We start from the raw sequence: 24,431 nt of genomic DNA, 5'->3' as shown, positions 1-24,431 counted from the left end.
GGCGTATGAGTCAGCACGAAACCTCGCTGAGGTTTCTTTATGTTCGTCTGGGTATTGCAATAAAACAGCGATACATTTGTATTGGTCTCCATAGTACTCCACTAGTACATCTAAATCACCTACAAGAGCAAAGAGCAACCCCTTTTCTTTTCCCCCTTAATTAATGGGCAAGCTTATGAAACATGCTGTAGGATTAAACTGCATCCCTGTCCCAGCTGCATCCCTCTAATGTCAGCCTAGGTTCGTACGGTACGAGCCATTTGCACGAGGGGCTCTTGCAAGCCAGCAAGGGGTCTCCCCACTCCAGAGCCACTCGCAAACATCCTTCATTTGGGAAAGTCAGGGATTAAAAAAGACGATGGATGGGGCTGACCTGGCTGCTGCCCCACAGAGGCTGAGTGCGGCTCTGAGCGCACCTCTGTGGGAAGGCTCAGCTGTTCTGGAGGTGGCTATACACGAAGCTTGTAAGCGCCCCTTTCCCCTAAAAACTGGAAATGTACAGGAAAACCAAATCTTGTGAACCTGCTCTGCAGCCAGCCCCGGCTTCCCGGGGGCGCAGGATTCCAGCTGCCTGAACCAAATGAGGCAGCAGGAGCCTTGAGAGCAGGAAAAGCCATTTAAAGCTCTTCTGCCTGTATCTTTTACTGCTTAACTTGCTGTGGGGGTAGATGTTAATTTAATGAGTACTCATTAAATGATCTTCCAGTAGCTCGGATAGGTCCCAGCAGGTTCCTTGAACATGACATAGGATTTTGTTTTGTATTGTTTGGGCTTAATTAATTTATCTGAGGGATGGTTATAGTCCTAACACAAGAGGGTATAAAAAATAACGACGAACAAAACTTCCTGGAGAGTACTTCTGTCTGTCCCCACCTCTGCCCCTGCTATTTTTAGGGTGATATTTTAAATATAGTTCAGCTTTCAATGTTGATTTTTTTTTTTTCCCCAAAACCTTTGAGCTAAATTATTTTTAAATGTTAAAAGCAATAGCCTCAAACAAAGAAAAATAATTTTAAAGCAAAAGTAGTATGCATGGCCTAAATCAATTTGAAGTTAATCAGGATTTATTTGGGGGGTTTTGCCTGGAGAAAAAAACAAAACAAAACACAAACACATTTGGCTTGGGATCAACCTGAAGTTGTTTCCTACCACATTTTTTTCAAGTTTCCCCCAGGAGATGAGTTGTTCACACACTGTTATCAGTGTGAGTTGGGATAGAACAGTTTCACCCGAGATGCGCAGTTATAAGCGACGTGCGACATGTCTACAAGTAGCAGTTATAAGCAAAAAGATAGGCTGTCCATCTGAAACTGGAGCTCAACAGAAAGAGGGGGAAAAGTAGTAGTTTTGAAACAAAGAAACTGCACAAGGCTGGTCAGAAATGATGCTTTTCAAGGCTGTCCCTAAACACTAGTAACTGCCATTGCCAGAGAAGCCATCTTGTGCTGGCAGTAACTGAGGACTAATTAGTTACTTGTACCTCATTTGAGCCTTCACCGATCCAATATAAACAAGAAGCAGTGAAATATTTACCATTTTTAGGGTTGAAATGGCTGCCAGTGGGCTCTGGAGAGAGGCCCCTCTGTGGGACGTGGCCGTGGGCTCCAGCCCACTCAACCTGATGCTCCGGCACCCCTCTCCAGAAACCCCTCTTGCTTGTATCAGGCAAAATACAGGTTTAACTCATGAATTTTACTAGAACAGACAAGCCCCTCAAAAAGCTGTCAGGTCCCTTCCCAGCTGACTTCAGCTCTTTGCCGTGCAACGTCCTCCGGGCTCCAGGCCCTCCTCTGTTAACGGGCGTAGAGCAGAAATACCCCGAGGTCCTCCAGCGCTTTGTTGGTCCTGCTGTTATCCGTATCACGGACTGAGAAAGCTCAGATCAGGCACAGAGCGTGTGAGCAGGATGCTCAACAGCTAATTTCACATTAAAAACCAGATTTTTTCCTTATTTGGACAAACAGCTTATCAGAGTGAGTCAGGCCTGAAGAAATGAAACACCATGTTACATGGGTTTACATATAAATTAGCTCAAATTTTCTTACAGACAGACTGGACGTTTTCCATTAGTTTAGCAAAATTTTCCAGTGATTGGGGTTTCTAAGGCCAACGCAGCCTCTGCAGTGAACATAGTTGGTGGTGTTACAATTGAGTTTTCCTTGGAGACGAGGTGTGGTCTGGAGGTTTATTAAGAGCTGGACTGATGTGCCTTCAAATCGAAGGCAACACTAGTTAAATGAACTCAACGCTCCGTGGTACATTTATTTCAGGGAAATACAGAAACAATTTCAGACCCCTCTGATAAATAAATAACGTGTCAGGGATTGCAAATGATATTTTAAAGGAAAATTTGGGTTAGTATTTTCATGTGTCTGAAACAGTCAAAGTGAATCCAGCCAAGGAAGACTTCAGGTAACAAATATCCTAAGTCGTTTGTTTGTGGTGATGAATTGTGAAGGAACTGAGCTTTCTGATGGACAAAGAAATTGAAGATATTTACTCTAGAGCAGTTTGGGAAGTCAGGACTGGGATGAATTTGTTCAGGGAGGAGGATGTTCTATGTTGAGCTGCTTCTGAAGTGCCTAATCCTGTAGTATAGGAGTTGTAGTACGGAGTGTCAGCTGCCTCCAAGGGTCCTTGTTCAGCACTTTCACCTTGCTGTGGATGTGAGCAGCTTATTTTATGCTGGTTGATGCTGAAGGTGTCCAGCAGTTACAGCACAAACGTAGCTGGGCAGGCGGGGAGCTGCGGTGAGAGAGGGGAAACTGAGACCTCGGCCAGGGTATGTGGCAAGTCCTGGGCTGAGAAGTGTAAATATTCAGTGTTTCTTGGGTGGAAGAACAAGGCCCTTTCCAGAAAGGGGCAAGGAGACCGCCAGATATGACTGCAAAAATGATTTTTATCACAGGTCTTATATATTAAAAATACAAACTGGGGGTGGCTGACTTTCCTAAGGGCATCTAGAGTACTTAACATAATAGACCTGTAGTTTCTGTGCAATTTAATGAAGCTGTAAAATGTGGTTTATAGCTGACTTCCTCTTCCTCTGCTCTGTGTTGATCCCTAGAAAGTATGCCTGCAGGAAATCATGGTGTGTAGTATTTGTGGGTTTTTGGTTTTTTGTTGTTTTTGAGAAGAGAGAACTGCTCTTGATTTTGTTTGAAAAGCTCCTGATGCCTGTTTCTTGTTTGGATTTGGTTTCAACTGATACCCCAGACCTTTTCCCAGTTGCAGAAAGGGAAGGGTGTTTTCTTCCCTTTTTGTATCCCTAGAAATAATTGCTTTGAGTTACCTGCTTCTAGTACTTCCAGAATGGAACTGGAATCTGTTAAGATTCAAGGAAATCTAATGCAAGTAGACAAGTGATAGTAGGAAATCAGTGCAGTGATGTTAAAATAAACAAAGCTTTGTTAATGAACTCCTAACTCATAGACAGAGAACAGTTCTCAGAATTGCAAATTGTTTTCATACTTCAATACTCTTTCCATTATAAAGCAATTAACTCTCTTTCTTAGTTTTTTAGGAACAAACGCATTTGTTTCAAACATGATGTTTTCCTCTCTTCCCAAATATCTTTTTGCAGTTTCTTAGTCTTTACTGTTTTGGATGAAAGATTCCCGTTCTTCATAGTGTCATGGACACAAGAATAGCTGATGTGAATTTTCATGTATTCAGTTTCCTAGAGCAAAATGTGTGATTTAGCATTGACTTATATTTTCTCCACTGAAACAAATATTTATTTCATTCATAAGCACCTGCAGAAAAATGGAAATGCCTACATCTTCACAAGGTGGTGTGTATTTTAGCAATTTATTTTATTTACCTTAAATCGTGATTTCCTCTAAAAATCATAGCAAATCTAGATTACAACTGTGATATACATTAGTGAGTTTATGCCACATCTTCAGAATATCTATTACATTTCATAACTGAAAGTGCTTGGCCATCTTATTTCAGCATCTTTTACTTTCACTGCCTGCTCTTTGAACTAATCAACAGCAATCAAAAGGGGAGAGGAAACACAGTATGTGCAAAATGTAACAAGGTGCTGTAATTCATTCTGTGCTTGGAGAAACAGAAAATGCACCAATACTGACTTCAATGAAAATAAAATGTGATTTACATTTCTTAATACAACAACAACGATGATGAAAATCCAACAGCTAAGGTGTCATGAATATGTTTTTTAGGGTAGGATCATACTGAACTGGAAACATGACTTCAGTTTCTTTGGGCTTCCTTCGTATTATGGGAATGTAAAGTGCACTATAAATACTGAATAGTTAAGACTGAATAAATTATAAAAATATTTGGAGCTTGGAGCATTAATTACTTGTGAAAACTCTTTGCCCTGAGAATTTTATACTGTTCAGGAGATTAGACTGGGTAGTCTCAAAAGCTAACGGTGAATTTCTGGGCCAGCTGAATTCATTGGTTTTGTCATTGGTGTAACAGGGGCAATTCTTCCACCAGTGGCACTTTACAACCAATGTGCTCCCTAAAATTGAAAATGTGCACCCGGCTGTATACTGAAAGTCTACGCTCATTATATCCAAATACGGCAAATGTTGGGGCTGTGCTTACTTTTTTTATTTGCATTTTGGTTTTAGTGACTTTCCTTGAAAGGGCTTACAACAGAATTTGGAGATCAAATCCTGTGCTTAAATAAAAGTGAGGAAGGGGCAAGGAACCCCTGGCAGATTTGCATTCAAAATTTCATTTGAATTGATTTGGAAATGGGATTTGAACTCAACTCTTCCACCTCAGGTCAGTCATTACTGTTCTGGATGATTAAGTTATTTGCTCTGATTTTTTTTTCTGTTTTTCCCCTCAAAAAGAAGCAGACAGGTGTAAATATCGAAATTTTACCAGATGGAAAAATTCTTTTGTGCCCATGTCTCCTACTTAATGTTTCTTCCTGAAGAAAACTTAGTTCATAATTTTGATTTTCTTATGGACAAGCTCAGCAAGCCTTTGTTTTTAGGTGCTCTGTTACAGAAGGTGACCTTATCTCAACACTCACCTTTTACTCTTCTTTTTGATCAAAAAAACAAAAAACCACCAACAAACATTTACTGGCAAAAAGATGTATGGGAGATACAGAAGTCCTACTATAAATTCTGCTTTTTTTGGCTCTGCTTTTTAATGCCAAAAAGCTTTGAAAAAGCACTTGGAATCCACAGGGGAGAGATAAATTAGACTCCAGCTGACATGACTGAATTTTCAACTACTGAATATTTTACAGTTAGATTAGATAATGCTAGGTTCCACTAAGCATAGCATCAGGCTCTTTGGGGGTTTTTGTTTTCAGATGCAATTTGAAAATTGAAGCTAGCAGCCAAAACCATCGAATATCTTTCCCTCAGTAAGTGACTCACCGTCTTGCTCAAAACCAGTGTAAGACTTTTCAGAAAGTTTGGAGAAATTTGACCTTTCCTAGCGTTCCGTGTAAGTGATCTCAGTTTCCTGCCTTTTTGATTAAGGTTCACCTTTTTCTCTGGGAGCAGCAGAAGAATAACGCAAAGGACTACCTTGGGCTGGCCACTTTCTGACTCTAGGTGATGAGGTGGAGCCACTGTCTCTGCCACGCCGGCAGGTGGCTGTGGATGGGAAGTCCTACAGTTCTCTCCTGGATGATGTGGGAACGCTTCCTCCTGCTCCTTCTCCTGATCACCCTCACAGTTGTGCTTGGCGTCTGCTCCTGGGCTGGGAGTTCTGCTCTGTCGTGCTACGGAGACGTATTTGGTTAAGGAACTCAAGACAATGTAGCTGAGTACATGCATCATTCATTTACTTTGATCTTTTAAATATGGTCACAAATGTTTGAGGCTGAAAACACAAGTACAAAGCTGTATGTTTTGCAGTCAGGCAATGCGGGTTTATTAGGCTGAGACGCATCCTAGAGCATTGTGCTATGAATTCTTTTGGACAGAAACGGGGTGAGGGTGAGTGCCAGACATCTGCTGGTATGGATCAGTGAACTGAGCATAATTTTATTCTACTCTTTATTTTCATTCATGCAGTTTAAAATGGAAAAATTGAAGTTAATTCTGGAAATCTTTCTTGACAATGGTGAAACTTTACAAGCTGGAATGAGAGAGAGCTGCCTGGACCTTGCTAAGAAACATTTCAGTGCGGCTGCATTGTGCCTCCAGGGCAGCTTTGAGGTTCTGCTGTAAGATAAACCTAATGCGATCTTCCTGGTGAAGCTTTGCGGTTGCTCTGGTGTTGGAAATGGAATCATGTACCTTCAGTCACATGCTGATAATCTCTTCTGTACAAATGGTGATTCATCTGATCTGTTAGTTTGCTTGATACGGATCTTCCCCCTTCGTTTGAGAAGCGGCAGTATATTTTTCAGCCTTAGGATTGCGGTAGAAGAGGCTGCTGAGCTGAAGGTCGAACTGTTTTTTTCCTTCTCCCTGTAAAAGAAAAGACACGGCACTTATTTCAGTGTTTTAACGTTGAGCTGCCGCAAGGCCCTTGTGCCCTTTACGGGGTGACACCTTTGTAACGCGTTACACCGGGGCCATGGCTGGGTTACTGGAGCACAAAAATTGGTTGGCGTGACCTTGTGTCACTGCGTATGCAGTGCACGGAACAGCAGCCTGGGAGTGTGTAAAAACATGTTTACACCTCCACTGGCCCCAAATTCTTTACTTTCATGATTGTTCTAAATTCTCTTGTATTATTACTTTTTATAGGCTGAACTACTGCTGCTTTCAGCAAGGAAGGAAGGACTTGGCCCCCGAGGCACTTTGGTGCTCCTCACAGGAGTGCAGTGAGAAAGGTGTTACATCCTGCTGCGGTATCGAGGCTGCGTAGTCCTTCCAGCAACCACATCAGTACCCTGCTCTTTTTTTGTGCAGCTTCCTTTCTCAGTCTGCCTTCTCTGAAATGCCGAGATATGAGATCTGTAATCAGTTCACACAAATAATTGCACTGCCCGCTTTTTCTTTCTCCATTTTTGCTCTAATTTTTCGGAACAGTTGCACGTACACCAGCTCTTTTGCTGGCCCTTTTTCTTCCCCCCTACAGAATCTTCTGGTCTCTTACATTGTACTGATGTGCGGAAGTTTGGGGGGATATTTGCATATCTGCCAAGCCTTACGAAATGTGCCGAGAGGTGTAACCTCTGCTTGGGCAAGCTGTTTTCATTTTCTCACCTACCGGTCCTCCTCTAACCTGCCCTCTCTGTCCCTTACATTTAAGGCACCTTCTGTTTCTCCAACAAAGCAGTTACCTTTTTCATGGCAGTGGCAGCTTGTTACTCAGTGTAGTCACTAGAAAAGATGTCTCGAGTCTTTTCCTTATGCACGCTGAGTCTGTTGGAGGTTGTAGAGTGAAAGGTGGTGAGCGACTGCCATGCACCCACCGCTGCGCGGGTCCCTCTGGCACAGTGACCAGCGCAGCTCAGCTGCCCCAGGTAGGGATGGATGTCTGTGGTGGGCCAGTCCTAAGGGAAGGAAGAGGTAGGGAGTTTTTGTGAGCCTCAACAAGGGTGAGGAGGTACTGCTGAATTTTCATGGAATTAGAGGAAGAGAGTAAGATTAAGGATGTTTGTGCTCTAATTGTTTTCAAGTCACTTTTTCAAGTTGAGGGAAACTTTGTAGGAGTGACAAAATCGTATGCTGAGTATAATTGCAATTATCACACATACTCGAGAAGACTCTTGCAAGTCTAAGAATCTGTAAATACAGTGGAAAAATGGAATAATTTATTTATGTTAATGCTTGGCATTGGGCAAGGCGTGCAGTTGCCTCGTGTTCTCTAAGTGGGCTTTAAGCATCTGCACGAATGGAAACGAAGATAAGGGTGGTAAATTCTGCAGAAATGGACCAAATAATGTAGTCCTGTATTCAGTGAAAAAGATCCTGTCACTTGTTAGGAGGGGGGCTTGATCCTACACTGTGTACACCCAGTCTCCTGTAGCACCTCCACGCCAGTTTGCATGGGCTGTATGCCGTAGGAGCTGAGTGGAAGCTGCGCTGTGCTACCAGCATCAGCAGGTTCTGATTCTTCAGCTGGAGGTGGAGGAACCGCTCCGGGTTCAGTGCTACCGACCAACACAGTGCGAGGTGACGGGCCATGACATGCGGGGTGCTCCCACAAATGGTGGTGTGCTTCATTAAAGCACCACAGGACTGGGGGGAAGACAGGCAGGATTACAATTACCCGAAGTTTGGTATCTGATGTGACTGAAACGTCTGACCAAAACTGCCTACCAACGCTGTCAGCGTCTTATGGATATGGAAGGAGGCCTCGTGCTGCAGCCGGGCTTTGTCACAAATCGGTGATTATGGGGTGTTTATGGGGTACCAGTCTGTGAGCATCCAGTTTAAGCAACCTTTTTTTAAAAAAAAGAAAGGTGGGGGGAAAAAAAAGGCCTCCTTTCCTGAAAGTGCTGCCAAGCTGCTCGCCTTAGGATGTTTCAGTGTTGGAGGCACCTCAAGCTACTGAAGCTTTTTGAAAATCTTGGCTGTGAAGTCTGAAGCTGTGAATATATAATATGTGATGGCACAAGGCCCAGCTGGAGTCCAAACACATACATACAAAAGCACACGAGAATATGAACAGTGCTAACACGATATAGATACTGTGCTCTGCTGCTGCTCTCATCTCAACTCCACAAAATGGCAGATGGAAATGAGAAATGTGCTCTGCCCGTTTCTTCTAGCCTTAAGGTTAAATCCTGAACTTCACGGGACTTTTCTGGCTTCCTCTGTTTTTCTTCTCCTTTTTCAACTTAGCGTTGCCCTTTAGTTTTATTATCACGAAGGCTCAGAGAGATTCTGAATTTTATCTGTGGGGAAGCTTATTTGTTTTTAAATGATTTTGAGTCTGGAAGTTGGGAGATTACAGGCAGCTGTAAAAGAAATTGCCTCCGAATAAAGATGAGTTTCTTGGTTACCTGAAAACCCTAATGGGTTCAAAATAAGCATTTAAAATATGAGATTCTTTTAGCAGTCTGATCCAATGATTTTACACCTTGAGGCTTGTTAAAAAATGAGAGGGACTTGGATTTCTCCGTCTCTTGTAGGTTGTCAAATTAGTCAGATGGTGAGCTGAGGTACAATAACACACACACAAGCTGCGTTAGGTAACAAGCAAGTGAAGCAGGGCACTTACCGTGCTGCGCTGTTTCGGGAAGCTTTGCATCTAGAAATCACACAGCACGCGATGAGGGAAGTGGATTTCACTTCCCTGCAGGCACAGATCAGGCAAGGACAACTTCAAGGTCGACGGGCAGACTGAGAAGGGGACTCCCAGCCCTGGGTGAAGTCCCCAGACACGGCATCGCGCTCCTCGGGGCCTCTGCTGCTCACTGCGACCTGCTGAGCACGTACGGATGGGGGGAAAGAAAATAAACAGCCTGCTCCAGTGGAAATTTTAGTCCTGCCATTACATCGCCATCATTGGGAAATCCAGGTTATCAAAGTTTGCTCGTAGGGTTGTACCGACCCTCATTTATTCCAAGTTTTCATTTGATATAAACTTTAATTTGTCAAGGAAGGTGGGAGCAACAGCAAAAGATAGGGTTGTCTTAGAGATCTTTTGTTGCAGGAGACAGGTATTAATAGAATATTTTTTAATGGATGGTTAAGTTTAATGTGGTTAAGAGATGATCATTTTCCTGTGCTGTGGTTAGGAAGATGATATATATGAAAAAGCAGACTAAAAACCCTGGGGAAGTAATTTTTTCCCCATTTTTTTCTTTTGCCTCCCCTTTTTTAATTTCTTTTTCTTTATTTCTTTTTTTGTCACTTCACTGTCATCACTTTGCTTTTAGGGAGAGATAATTGTGAAGCGAAAAGTTTTTAAAATTAAGACATTTCCAAGTTTGCCTTCTAATATTTTCTAAGGAAACTCCGATTGCCTGTGTTTTTCCATTTCAACTTCTATGCTGTGCTGTCCCTGATAAGAGACTTCAGTGGTTTGAGTGAACACCAAAGTACGAGCCTAAAGCAAGAGAACTGGCAAAAAAACAACTCAAGGCTGTTTTTTAATGGACAGTGTTTGTTCCCTTCTACTCTGAATCTCCCACGACTGTGATCAGGAATTCTAAGGACAGGGGTACCTGCCTCGCTCTGCCAGCAGACTGGTGCCAGTACAAACACGCACGCACAGTGGGAGGAAAAATATTGCATTTGATCTGAGGGATCAAACATGTTGGGGAACCATCTGATCTCAAGGATAACTGCTCCTTCCTTTCCCTGCATTATTTTTTAAAGATGCATCCCTAACCAGGCTTTGTCGCTGCTCTGTAAACTGCAAATCTGTTAGCAGTGCTGAAAGATAAAGAGATGGGTAAAGAAAGGAGGAGGAGGTTTTAGCATTGTTATATTGTTGTCTGAGTATTTATGCCACGTGTCTGCCAGACCTCTTCCTTCTGATTTGGAGGAAAGGGACCCAAGTGTTAAGTGGTTTAAAGAAAACCACTACCAACAAAAAAAATTCAAAGAATTAGCTTGCAGGTTATAATAACTGTTTATTTTATTTCTATAGCATATAGTAGCTTGTTGAGAACCTAAAGCTGCTCTTTTGTGTCCTAGCCCCAGTTCCACCTTGTCTCCTCTCTGGCAGAGGCTGGTGATGGCTACCTGTGAGTAATTCCACCCTTGGTGCACAGGAGCAGCAGGGCTCCCAGGGCAGCGCTTTGCCAGTTTAACACTTGCCCAGAGCTGCCAGACAGGGCCTTGAAGAATCTGGTCTGAGATGGTCATCCCGTTGCAATGCCTCCCCTGCCTTTGATTTCACAGATGCCAAGTTCAAAAATGAGTTTGTTCCAATTTTTTTGAAAGTGCAAGAATCATTTGCAATTCAAATACGTTGTCTTTTTTTTTTGTATTTTCTTTCAGATTTTTAAAAAAATTCTCATGATGGAACAGCTTCCTGGTCAGCTCTGCCCAGTCACTGCGTGATGGAACTGCAGCATCTGGAAGGTGCACCCCAGTGTCATGGATGCAGCTTTACAGTGGGTGCTGCTGTGATGTGGATTAGAGGAGGTAAGACAGATGACTTTGTCCACTTCGTGCTTTGACACAATTGCCTTTATGCTGTTGTACCTGTGTGTGTCTTCCACCTGATAATAAATTAATCAGACTTAGAATTGAGGTACCTGGAGCTGAGAGTGAGGCCCCCTCCATCACCAGGTTTCTGCTGTAACAGCTTGTCTAAATATTCTTTCAGAAAGGTATTCATTTATATATTTATAACCCCTTAAAGCAAACAACCTGTGCAAAAGTTGGCCCACCAACCCTACTTAGATGAAATATTCCAAAAAACCTGCTGAGAAACTCAGCAATTATACTTTTCTACTTGCTACCTAATTCTGCAAAGATTTATTATTGCAGAGCTGCCAGTTGTCTTTCTTTATTAAAATGCCATCTGCCTGTTGACAAGCTCGTGGGAGCCATACACAGTCTCTGAGCAGCTGGGAGCTGAGCAAGCTCTGGCCCTCGGGAAGGGCTTCTGGATTCCCCTGGACCTCAGCACCGCAGGTGATGGTGCTTGAGAGGCTGCAAGTACCATCTCTACTTTCTGTCCTTCTAGAACATCTGAATTTCTTTAGGCATTTGCCTGCCTAAAACTGTTACTAAAGGTATGAATACATTTCTGCTGCATCCCCGTTAGAAACCCAGGACAATCAAGCCAGAGATTTTATTTATTTATTTATTTAAGTCCTTCAAAGGCAAATTCTGTCTGATCAATGTGTCAGGGTGCTCAGAAGAGGTTTCACTGTGTATATAGCACTGTAATTCTCTCTAGCAGCAGTGCGTAGTTGAAAAGGAAAAAGTGTCATTTCCTCAGTCTGTACATAACAGCTCCACACAGTCTACATGGGATGATTTATCATGGGCTAAAAAGTAGAGGTTTTTCAGTCCCTAACAGTATGGGTTTCCTGCGTAAATCCACCCGACGGTCACTGAACTGTCCAGGTTGCTGTAAAGAACTCACATGCAGGATTGCTTCTTTTCTGTTGTGAAGATCAAAAGTTGACTTTCTGACTGCACAGCAGAAATACTCTTTGCTACTTGCATGAGCATAATTTTGTGATGAAATTACTGAAGTCAGCAACTAATTTCACTGCTGCCTCAGACCTCTTTTAAATGAACAGGTATATTCATCAATCATATCCTTGCTGCTTCTGGTACTGGCCTAATCAATACGTGAAAGGGCTATTTAAACACATTCCAATTACAAACAACAAAAAGAGAAAATGTGTGGATAGAAAAAAAAAACAGTAGAATGTGAAGTAGAGGGAGTTTTAGAGACAGACATTGAAGTTTGATGTAACTCTGCATTAGGACTTTGTCAGTCACTGAGAGTGAAGGATCATTTACTGGTACCCTTCCATCCAACACTTTCACAGTGTCTGCGTGTGAAGGGATCACTTTGTGCTAAGCACCAATAGCACACGGCTGTCTGAAAGGGCAGAGGAAACACAGACAAATGGCAAAGGAAACATCTGTGATGGCCCTCAAATGCTCGGGCGGCAGGTGTCTTGCTCAAGAACCCTATGTACACCAAAATGGCCCAGAAGGGGATGAAATAGGATCTTTGGAATAGTTGCGTTGTGCTGGATCTCTTAGACTTTACCATCTCTCAATATATATGAGTGTTTTGTTAATGTAAATGCAATGTTTTGCACTTATTGCGAGGGACTGTTTTTATATCTGTGCATTGGTCACAGCTGAACTCTACCAATGGCTGCCAGTGACTATTGCTACCAATGACTATTTCACAACCTCCTGGCCGACATAAGTGAGACGTTTTAAAATCCTGGTATTGAAGGAATTACTGGGCAGTGATGCTTAAGCCAAGAGGAACGAGAAAACCTCATTCTGATACTGGATGGTGCTCTAAGATAGCTCATCTCCTGTCGGCTGGATGACTCTGGGCTTATGTGGCTTTAGCAGAGTGTCGTTGCGGAGATGAGAGCTGGGGTCAGACATCATTGAGACTTCACAGCGGATCAGCCTCGGTGTTTTGGTCTGCAGTACCAGACCAGCAGTACTGAGCTGGACCTATCTTGTGAGCTCTTTAAAGGGGGCTTAACTTCTTCTCTGCTTTTACAGCAGCTATATTTTTACCAGCAGCTGGTGCTACAAAGCACAGATAAAGGATGCTGCCTGGTATATTGGTTCAATTTAATGTGTGCGTGAAAGAGGGGAGAGGGGCTGGGAAAAACTTGACGTTAAAACAGCCTTGTTTCTCCACAGAATGGTTTTGCTCAGGGCTTTAGACCTTCTTGTAACTAGCCAGCACTCTGCAATGCGTACCTGAGGTATTGGATTAACAGCATGTATTTATGGCACTAGCTTTTTATTTCTAATTTAAGAAATGGTCCCTCCTGCAGCAGCATGTGCAGCGGGACTCTGCCAGCGTGAGGGTGTTCGTGCTATGTCCTCACAAAGAGGTGCATCCCAAACCTGTTGCGAAGAGCTCAGAAGTAGCCCCAGTCTGTCGGAATGCCACAAGAACAAAGAAGGATGCGAGGCATTAAATAATTACAGAAATTTTTAATATTACCCAGTTAAAATTCAAAAGGCCTGTAGGGTTTTACCCATCACTGGAAAGTTACCATTGTTCTTTGCATTCCATATTTTGCAGCAATGAGGACTTTCTTGTTGTTTTTATTGACTTATTTCTACTGTCAGCTTTTACTCTTAAGCTCCGTAAGAATGAAGCAGCTCACACATACTTGCAGACCAGATCTACTAGTCATTAATAACGTAATTATCATTTGTTTTAGAAAATTAATTAGAAACATAAGTCAGTGCTTTTCTATTGTGATTCATTTTACAGAAATGTATATTCAGGCTGTGATTTTTGTCAAACTTCACTCAGAACAGTTGCAAATCAGTTTGATATAAGCTTTGTGTGCAAGCTCAGTGGTGCAAGAGTGAGACACGAAGTTCTTGCTTGAATGATGCCTTTGTCTCTACCTCTTTGTGTTTAAAGCTCCCTACCTACACAGTTAACAAAACAAAGGCTTAATAAATTTCTTTCTCTCTTTAAGTGTGCCAGTTAAAAGTCACATTAATTTATTTCCACCTGTGAAGGCATATGTACATGCAATGTACATGCTTAGTCACAAAACTGATAAATCCTGTATTAGTTGGAACATGTGCTTTTGCAACTAGATATATTTATTTTTAAATGTCAAAAGACACCAGACTATTCACAATGCCAAGACGTCTCTTCTTGTTGTGTAGCACAGCCACTGCATCTTAAAGAAACCTGAGGTTTGCAGATCAGCTTCCCTGCAGAGAAGACAGCAGTGAATCAGTATATTAAATGTATCTTTCTATATTTAGATATATATGCCAATGCTGGAACAGAGATGATCACAAAGCAAGTGCTTGGATAATTCTGATTCCTAGAAATGCAAGCCCAGAAGCTCATGACACTCTCCTGGGAAGCTTCCCCAGCCTAAAAATTGCTTTCCAGTTTAGAGAGGGTAGGGAAAAATCCCCAGAAAGCAAACTCTAACTGCCACTGATTTCCTCATAGGGTGACTGCAGAGGAAAACTTAAAACTAACAGCTCTCTTCAAAGACTAAAACCTAACTCACGTGTCAGGAAAACAGTTTGAAAAATTATGTACAATAATACACTAATTTGTTGACTCCTTTCTTAACACTACATTAATATTAAAAACTTGCTCAGCTTTGGAGCTAGTAAGAATTGCAACTCTGTTGTGTTTGACAGGGAAATAATTGATTCCAACACGGTGGTGGGCCTGATATTCTTGAGTTATGGTTGCATCCACACTACCATTTTAGTTTGGATCAGGAGCGTGCTTTTGAAGTAAATCTCCCAATCTTTTTCACATACTATAATTCACACATAATTGAATAGGAAGACATGCTCCAGCTGCTAAGGGAAACTCAGTCTGTGGGATTGGTCTAGAGCTTAATCCTGAAGGAAACAGTGCTGAAACATAGACGGGACAGGCAGGCAGCCCTCAGCACAAACCACTTAGTTGTATGGGGCAGTCTCAGTCCTTCTCACAGCGTGCAAGAGTGCAAACCTTATGCTGAATTCATTCTTGCAATTGGCTTCCTCTCCATCTCTGCATTGTGCAACTGCAGCCTCGTCTCACCGCTGACCCTACACCACATATAGGGTCTGTTGGCTCGTGTTTGACCTGCAGAGTCGCTGTGTCAGCAGACACAGGGTTAGAGAGCCACCACTTAGTAAAGACAGCAGCGAAAGGGGCTCTGCTGGTATGGAACAGTTCGGGTATGCCTCTGCTCCACAGCATGGCTTGGCCAACAAAAGGCTGCTTCTCCTGGGGAGAGGAGAAGGCTGGGTTCTCAGGGATGGTGTTGAGGCCCCCTTCAGCCACTAATACTTCTTTTCCTTCTGTATGTGGTAATAAACTGGCCCTGAGTGATGTGAGATCTAGGCCAAGTGAAGACATCTCTTGGTAGTATTTGTCCCCCGTACCATACCTCAAGCCCTTTTGTTTCCTTCCTTTGGAAAAATGTTTGGGGCTGCTTTTCTTCTTCTATTTGTGTATACTTTTAATATCTGATAAAATCAATGCCTCTGAGGAAGGATTCATTTTTCTTCAGTAGGGTACAGCTCTGCAAGACCCTGGGCTGGCAAAACAAAACCAATACCAAAATATTCCCTCCTACTGCTTCTCCTAAATCCCTCTTGATCTGTGGGGGCAGGAGAGCAGAATTGCTCCCTTCAAAGACAGGAACATTCAGATGAAGAAATTTTAAAGCTGCACGTTTGTTTCAAATGGATTCTATTTAGCTTGACAGTAGAAGAGCCAAAGGGCTGAATTTTATTACACATTTGTGCAACAGGCATTAAATGTTTCATGTTAAGAATATATTAGATTGTTTTTTTTTTAAAAAAGAAACAGGCGCTCAGAAAGAACAGATACAGAAAATGAGGAGTATTCCTCTGAGATTTTTGTGCGTTTAAAACCTGAAGATTGAAAAAAGAAAGAGCTGAATGTAATATAAAGGATTTCATCAGCTCTCCTGTCTGAGCTGCTTCCATGTTTTTTAGTGTTTTGCCAGTTCAGAAGGGCACTTGCCTTACTTCGGAGGTGTTGACAGTACTGTCCTTGCTTCGGTGTTTGGTCACGGAGCTGCTGGACCAAGGCCTTCACGAAAAGGCTGGCCAACGTAATGCTCTCAGGGTGGTGTGAGAAATCCACATAGCGCAGCAGTCCTGAAGAATTAGGGCGTCCTCCTGTCTTTGTGCAGCCTCTTTGGTTCGGGTATCCTCACACGTTGTCCCTCATTAAAGGTGAGGAACCTGCCTGTTGGTGTCAGTACAGCGGTCTGCAGAGAGATTAGCTACTGGGCCCAAGTGAAGTGGTGGAAATGGACCTAGCTGAACAAGGAAGTGGATAAAATGTGCTGTGTTATAACTCCCTGACTTCAATTTGAATTAAGAGAGTCCTGCTGCAGGTGAGTGCAGCATTCACACACCTTTAAACATGAAAGGAAAAATATTTCTACTCAGTGTAGGCACGAGGAGGTTTTCTTGCTGTTGTCTTCACAGTAGTAACATTAATACTGTAGTGGGGTTTTCATGTTTGTCACTATTTGGTTGTTTTCAAGGCTGGATTATTTGAAGGATTTTAGCTTCATATTCTCCTGCAATAGCAAAGAAATGCTTTCTTCAACACTGCAGCAGAGAGAGCGTTCTCTGACCTGGGGAGTCATAGCAAGGCAGCTGCACAGATTGCTAATTGTGTTGCCTATAATCAGCTGCATTTCATAGGCAACTTATAGCCTGCATTCTTCTGTTCCCATCTGGCATTATGTACGCATTCCTTCATTTCTCCCTCTGCCTTTTAGCCACACAATATTAATTATATTATGGATGCCAGGGTGGAAAAATGCCATCCTTGGGAACGTGTGTGAGGGATTGGCATAGAGCAAATGATTGGCATTAATCATGTTACAATTAGCTCTCCTTGTTGAGGCTGATATGTCTTTGGGTGTCCAGGTTAACAAGCTGCCAATTTCTTGTCATCAGCAAGCTCTGGGCCGATTAGTATCCAGCCTTCTCAACGCGTGTTTCCTTTTTTCAACATGTTAGAGAATAATCCAGGATATACTATCCTGTATGCTTTCTATCAGTCTTACACACCCTTCGTCGACTTCCCTGTGATATCAGAGTGGTTCCCTGGTGTCCAAGTTCGTGGCACTGGAGCTATACAGACAGGTTGTCGTGGTCCCCTAGGCTGGTGGACATATCTGAGAGCACGGAAAAGGGCCTGATGTGTTCAGAGGACAAAATAAAGTGTGGCTGCATCTATTTAATTACACAGGAGTCCCCGAGGCAACGTTACTGGGGAGGCTGAGTGGAGCAAAGGCCCAAGGAAGGCTTCACAAGGTCCAGAAGTAAGGGATGGCTTCCCCATCTCCAGCAGTCTTTAGCTGTAGCCAGGTGCCTTTCTGAAGTACAAATTTGGGACAAATACCTGTTCTTAGTGCAGCATGGGAGCAGGTCAGTAAAACAGAACAACCTTGCCTATTCAGAACAGATGATTTAACCTAGCCTGAACTCCATGCATTAATAACACTGAAAGAGAAGAAAATACCTTCCAATGCTGTAGAGAAAAAGTTTCCTCGCAATAACTTTCCTGGAGCACCCACCGTGCCATACTTGAAGAGTAATTTTTACTCTTAGCAGATTCTGAATCAGCCTGGACCCGTTCTGAAGCAGGAAGCCAACGTGACTCATGGTTTCGCACTGGAGGTGTCTCAGAGCAGCGCTGTTTTGACAGCAGCAGTATGGCTTTTGTATTATCCTTCGCTTTATCAGAGGACTTGTATCTTAGGTTTGTTATTAAGACTTCATTTCACTATCTGGAAGCCTTGTCAGGTTGTGACCATTCGCTCATACGAGTGGCTTACAGCTGTTGACAAATGCCCTTATCTAGACTGGATTATTTTCAGAGGCCTTGTGCGGGTTCTGTCAAAGTTGTGGAACTGGGCACAGACTGCGCAGGCATAGACAGGTCTAAATATGTTACTCCTATCCTGACATCTTTATCCGGAATAAAGGTTTGCCAATATGAAGATCTACATGAGCTTTAAAGCTATTGCAGACTTAAAGCAATGGCCTTAAAATATACGAATAGTGTTCTTTTCCTTATGTCCCCTTACGACCTTTTTAATGTTCCTCTTATTTGTCTTACAAACAGAAGTCTGCAGTTGTTGCTGTGTTCTGGGAGCCACAGGGCCTTTTAGTAGCACGGCCTTTGTCCTGAGCAGCTTCGTGTCCTGAAAAACAGGTTAAAGAGTGATGTGAGCACTACCTGTGCGTGACTGAGGACCACGTTTGTCATGTGCTGAAGCTAGTAATTAACTTGTGATCTCCAGGATTTTGATAGAGGATCTTCTCTACAAGACCTTCCTTTTTCTTTGCTATAAGTGAGCTTTTTTGACTCATTCGTACTGGCTGTTTAGTGACAATGGGCACACAAAGTCTAGAAATAGAGTCGGAAATATGCTTTCCACGGTTTTGTTTTGTGGCTGGACCTGGCTTTGGAATAAATGTGATGGAAATGGTTGTAACATCCTTCCGAATCTAATGGGTAGCTAAGCATCAAGTTTTAAAGCATCCTCCAGAAGTTTTTTTTTTTTTTTTTTTTTTTTTTCTATGAACCCCAAGCTGCAGGATGTGTCTGTATTGGCTACAGTAACTGCTTCATGCCTCAGGCATGCTTCTTTAATTCGTTGTTCACAAAACCAGCACCTGAACTTATGCACATTCTGGCTGCACAATCCAGGACCAGTCTAAAACTAAGGTCCTTTATTTATCTGGATGGGTAGCACATTTCAGCAGCCTGCTCTAACTTACCTGTCCTGTTCTGACACAGAGCAAAACTGAAGGAAGAAACCAGGCTGCAAATATGTTCTTCTTGTTCCTGGAGAACCATCGGCTGCGCACAGATGGCCATAGGAAAGAGTAGGCACGTCAGGCTTCTTAATGAAAAAATGAAGGAACACGCTGGTTCCTGTGCTGAGTGATTCATTTGTTCAGCTACACTTGTCTCCTACATGCACTTTATAGGCCTCTCAGTGTTGTGTGATACTTAACAATAAGCATCTATTGCCTATTCAATCTCTTAGTAATGGCAGAATGAAAAACAAATCTGAACTCCATCCCTCCTCCATCACCAAGCTCATTTCGTCTTGGCATTCAGTGGACCCTGGAGGAAAGAGCAGAGTGACTTGGTCATACCGGAGCAGTAACAAATCAGGTGGGGTCTCCACATGCGATAGTCCGGGAGGGTTTGAAGCCGTGCATCTGCTTTAAAGAATCAAGCCTCAAAATGAATTGGCAGTCATGTCAGATGGGCTGCACTGAGCTGCTCAAGCAGGTGATAAAGCAGATACAACGCGGACGGCTCCTCTGAATGTCCCAGCATACGATTTGTGTGCGGCCAGCTGAACCTGGAAAGGAGCTGGGTGATGCAAAGTGTGTGCTGTCTGGCCAGCCATGAGATATGCCCTAGATTTAAACTCAGAAGTTTCATTAGCTCTTAGAGTTAATGAATGATTTAAAATAATTAAGCAAAGGAGAATGATTTCAAAATTCAGAAACCTGTGATTTAATTTACTGAAGGATTTTTAAAATTTTTTGAAGACTATTTATGTGCTCTAGCATCATAAACTTGATCTATTTTATTGTGCAAATGTTTAACAGTGGTCTTTTTGTGAAGAAAATACAAGAAAAAATGTTACTGTACATCGTAGACTTAATTATTTGCCACAGAACTGCCGATATCTCATTTTTATATGTTCAGTTTTTTGAAAGATTCAGAAAATACATAAAAGCCAGTGAGTACAGCATTACTTCTATGGCTGCATATCATCAAGTCTTACTTGCTTCAATGGGAACAAGATGAAATTTGAACAGAAAGACAGCTGTACTACCTGTCACTGAATGATATTTGTTACTGTGTATGTTCTTACTTTACTACAAATGCCTGCATGGGAAATGCTTTGAGATGCAAGGAAAGCACGTGCAAATTGTAGATGAAACCATGCAAAACAGATTTTCAAAATTAAATATGACATGCCATGATAACTTCTTCGGCAGTGAAGGAGAGGAGTGCAACAAGACGCAGAAGACTGAATAATTCATTTGCTGATCCTTTGCATTGCAGCGACAGAAACAGAAAGTCCTGGGAAAGGAGGGCATCGTGCAAAGTTCAGCTCAGGTACAGAATGAAAAATCCCTTCCCTTCAAAGCCCTTACAGTCCAGCTGTCTGTGCCAGTGAGCTGGCAATGGATTGGTCCCTGGCTGTGTATTGAAACTGCCACTAAAATAAAATTCAGCTTCTCACATTCTAGAATCAAAATTCAGAGGTTTAGAAGTTTTCCAAATGTTTGATTCCAGTTCTCCCCATTGCACCAAGGGGCTAGTTTGCTTTGTGCTCTTTCAGTTGCTAGTTTTTACAGAGAGACTCAACATCTTCCTGTCTTAATTATAGGAGTCATTAGAAGGAAAGATCAATACTTAGGATAATAAAACTACACAGATAATTAGAATAATAAAGCTCCAAAGATAATGAAAGCAATTAAACTACTTTCCTGGGTGGCATGAGGATATGGAGTAATCTTGATAGATCTGGCATGTTGATTGTAATGAAATTGACTTTGACCTCAGAATTTCAAGCAGAGTAAGAACAAAAAAATGTAATACTAAAAAAGGCATTAATTGAACGTCTCCTGTTGTCTTCTTTTGGTTTATAAATGTCTGTTCACCTGAAAAAATATTTAATTCATTGTCTTCAGGGTCAGATGGTGATCATCTGCTTTTCCCTTTTGTAATGCGGGCAAGAGAATCTCACCCACAACCCCAGCTTTAAGGCTTGTAATTTCTGGTGACAGATGCACCTGCCAATACAAGTTAAATTTCAAAAGGCCTCAGAGATCTTTCGGGTTCCTCTAAGTGGGGACCAGATACTAAATAAGCTCAATTTCTAAAGCTCACTGCAAGTCAATTGAAATGTGTGATTTTTCTTGAAGTCAAAATTACCTTTTGGGAGTTGTTTAATAAAATGAAATGGTTGAGCTCATCTCCCACCTCCTTTTTCTCCCATTTATACTGTCTTGTGATGATAAAATCAGCAGTATGCCTGGGCTTCTCCAGCCCCTTTCCTGTTGAACCAGGTAAAAACTGGTGTAAACTGGTGAGATCCTGTAGAGATGTGGAGCACCTTGGTGTGGTTCCTATCACAAAAGCTTGGTGGCCAGGTTGTATTCTTTTCATCACTTCTGGTTTTTGTTTTTTACGGCTCTCTAAATGTTTCTGCTGGACTTATTTTTTGGCAGATTTTTATTTTATTTTTAATTCAACCACTTTTGTGAAAATAACGTCAGTCTGGACGTGCTGAGATGTGCTGGTAGAAAAGAAACGGTTGTGGCTCAAGTGGTGAAGGCGAAAAGCAAAGTAGTTTTTCCCTGTAAAAGCTTTGCCTGACAAGGGCTCCTGCTGGGCTTTGGTTGTTTGTGCTCAGTTTTTTGCTTCCCTTCGAGCCGGCAGTATATCTTATTTATGAAAAGCTGAACTTGGGTTTTTCACCAGGCGATGATGAACCATCCATGGCACTCTGACCAGCCACTGCTGTATGTGGCTGCATACCGGGACTTGCAAAAACAAGAGAAAGACAACTCGCACGTAGTCCCAGCACTGACTGTTCCCTCTGTTTTGACACCAAGGAGTAATACTGTAGAGAAGTAAAATAAAGTTAGGAAAGGTTTATTGTGCAGCCCCACTGAAAAGGTGCTTGTGTGAGCAAAGAAAGTAGAATAAATTCAAGTTCCTATTAGTGCAACTGTAAGAAAAGTAAAATTGATGTCTAGAGCCCTTAAGAAAGCTTTGGTGTATCAAAATCCAATTTGGGGATGAAATGTTAACCGGGGGAACTGGAAGCAAAAGATGTGTTTGTGTGACTTTATGAAAGAGGGCTCTTGACCTGTGGGCCGAAGCAAAACATTCAGCTGCTGGTGTTGCAGATTTATTTTTAATTCTGTTTTGGTTTTGCTTTATGTTCTGTTTTGTTTTATGTTATATTATTTGCTGCTCTCTGGTTAAAAAGAAAGCATCCCTTCCCCTCACAAAAAGAAGAGCTTCTTTTCGCAGAGAATTACTTGAGGATTTGTGACTGTGGAACAATGGATCAATACTTGTTTGCAAAAAGCTTCAGTTAAAGTGGGACAAGTGGAGATTAGCTAGATGATCTGCTGGTTGTCCGTCACTATAGATTTCTCGTTGTTAGCTGGAGAGGTTTATCTTGCCGGACCTGTTTAGAGCCAAGAAGCGATCTGAGATGAACTGTGCGGCTCAAAGAAATTAAAAATAAAAGCTGCAGGTGCCCCAGAGTCGATTGGAAAGGAAGACGTGTTTGAGGGAGCAATGTGGGGCAACCTTGAGCTTGTTTGTGCTGTGGATAAACTGCCCCTGCTTAAATCTTTCCTTGCATCAAAGGAATCCTAAGCAGGCAGAGGTTATGGAGCTGGCACAAGGTTAGTGAACCTGCAGTTCTGTAGTGGCTGCATAGAGATGGCCCAAAGATAGTGAAGAAGACTCCAGTCCTCTAGTGCTCTGTGGTTTTTTTGTTGTTGTTGTTTTGTTTTGTTTTGTTTTTCTTTTTTTGGTGTCCGGACCCTTGTGCCCTAAGTAGAGTTGTGTTTAAGAGGTTTAACTTTGCGGCTCTGACTGTGGGAGCGAAGGTGATAGAGGATTTCTTCTGAGATTCAGTTACGCTCAGGTGGGAGTGAATCATGCAATATTTTTAACCTGAGATTCTAAAACTTCCATACACTGATTTTTATACCGGTTGGATTTGTTCCAGTCTGTTTGTGTTTCAACAGGGGATGGCAGGACTTTGTGTTTTTTTTTCCAGTGACATAGACGTATTAAGCAGAAGCGTCTAATTATCTTTATTGATTAACCTTACCTTATAAAGAAGTAGTGGCTCACTAGAACAGTCCATATTCTGTACGCTGCAGAGAGAGAAAATGATTAATTTACTCCCTGCTTTCTACTGCTCTGTATGCTGTGAGAGTAAGTGATGGATAAGGGACAGCCTGCACTGTCTTGGGTCAGCACAGTAGGTCAGATTCATTATTTACCTTCTGAATGTAGAGTGAGAATTTCCTCCTCTTGCGAATCATGACCCCAATTCACTTGTTTACAGGAAGAGGTGGATTTGGACACACAGCTGTGTTCTGCCTTGGATTTGTATACATACAGCTGGATATACAGGGCTGTAACAGGGAACTGGGACCTGTGATTTCTGAGATGAGTAAGAAAAGCTTTCTGCTAAAAGTCCATAGATCTTTACTGTTTGTTTCTTTACTTTTCAAACTGTCCTTTGCTGTGATGCTAAGAAAAATTGACCACAATCAGAGTGCTATGTGCTTAGGCCTCTTATTTTTGTCAGCTGCATCTGTCCTGCTTTCTGCCTTGTGATCCACCACTGTGCATCTTCCATTATGTTTGGAGCAAAGCTCTCACGTTGGTGTGTATTTTTAAGCCTCTAACACGCAAAGATCCTGGTGTGAAACATCCCAAACACAGCTGAATGGTGCAGTCTAACATTTAGCTGACTTGACATATGTTTGTGCATGGGTACGGTATGTGGGTACGTATCATTTCTGTCCACATTTGGAGATGTCTGTGTCTTACAGAAGTCAGGAACGCTCATCGTACATTCAAATTATTAGTATATTGTTATATTTCCTGCTATGCAAACAAAATGATGTGAGCAATAATCCACAAAATCCCAGAAACAAAAACAGTAACCTACGCATGCTCTTTGCCAGCATCATGTTGGCTGAGAGCTGTAGGCTTTGCGGTATTCCTTGGTTTATTTTTCAGCCTCCCCTTTGGTTCATTATCTTCCCATGCATTATCTGTAGGGTGTAGGCTTTTTCTGCCCAACCAAGTAAGGTTCTCCTCTAGGCCTTTCCTATTGCTTTATTTTCTTCTGCCTTTTGGGTTCTTTTTTGTCCTAGAGACAGCCTCACTCATGTTTGTCCTGAACGGAGTTATCTTCTTATTTTGCAATTCTGACTGTGTTGCACATTAAGAATGGCTTCCTCCCCTCCAGTCCATCCGACCAAGCCCCTCCACTGTAATAATTATGTTTTCGCCCTGCTGTTATCTCCCTCGTACTTCTGCATCGCCATTCCCTTCCACTTTGGCGTTAAGGGAGCTGCTGTACTGCAACTGCTGTTGCTCCAAATACTGCAGTCACCTAGAGGTCTGGCTGTTCCCCAGCATCCCAAATCACAGTGAGGGGTATGGAATGTGTTCGTGTCCACCTTCTGTGGGAGGGGGAAAGAAATTCTCTTTTTCTCTTTTAATAAGTCAGATTCTTTTTGATATTGGTAAGATAAATGTGATAGAGTCAGTTTTGCCATAGA

The 24,431-nt window shown here is 42.3% G+C and overlaps 1 protein-coding gene across 10 annotated transcripts in view; it reads left to right on the top strand.

Moving 5' to 3' along the window:
- GALNT9 (polypeptide N-acetylgalactosaminyltransferase 9) overlaps positions 1 to 24,431 on the top strand; it is a 586,151-nt gene that overhangs the window by 377,548 nt on the left and 184,172 nt on the right. For all 10 annotated transcript variants that reach the window (XM_066979038.1, XM_066979037.1, XM_066979045.1 and 7 more), the window contains one exon: positions 10,860 to 11,006. In XM_066979038.1, coding sequence (XP_066835139.1) covers positions 10,922 to 11,006 — 85 coding nt within the window. In that variant the 5' untranslated portion in view covers positions 10,860 to 10,921. The remainder of the gene's footprint in view (positions 1 to 10,859; positions 11,007 to 24,431) is intronic.

The sequence above is a fragment of the Anser cygnoides genome, chromosome 17, assembly GCF_040182565.1.
Source record: "Anser cygnoides isolate HZ-2024a breed goose chromosome 17, Taihu_goose_T2T_genome, whole genome shotgun sequence".
Lineage (NCBI taxonomy): Eukaryota > Metazoa > Chordata > Aves > Anseriformes > Anatidae > Anser > Anser cygnoides.
This window is presented reverse-complemented; position numbering and strand designations above follow the sequence as displayed.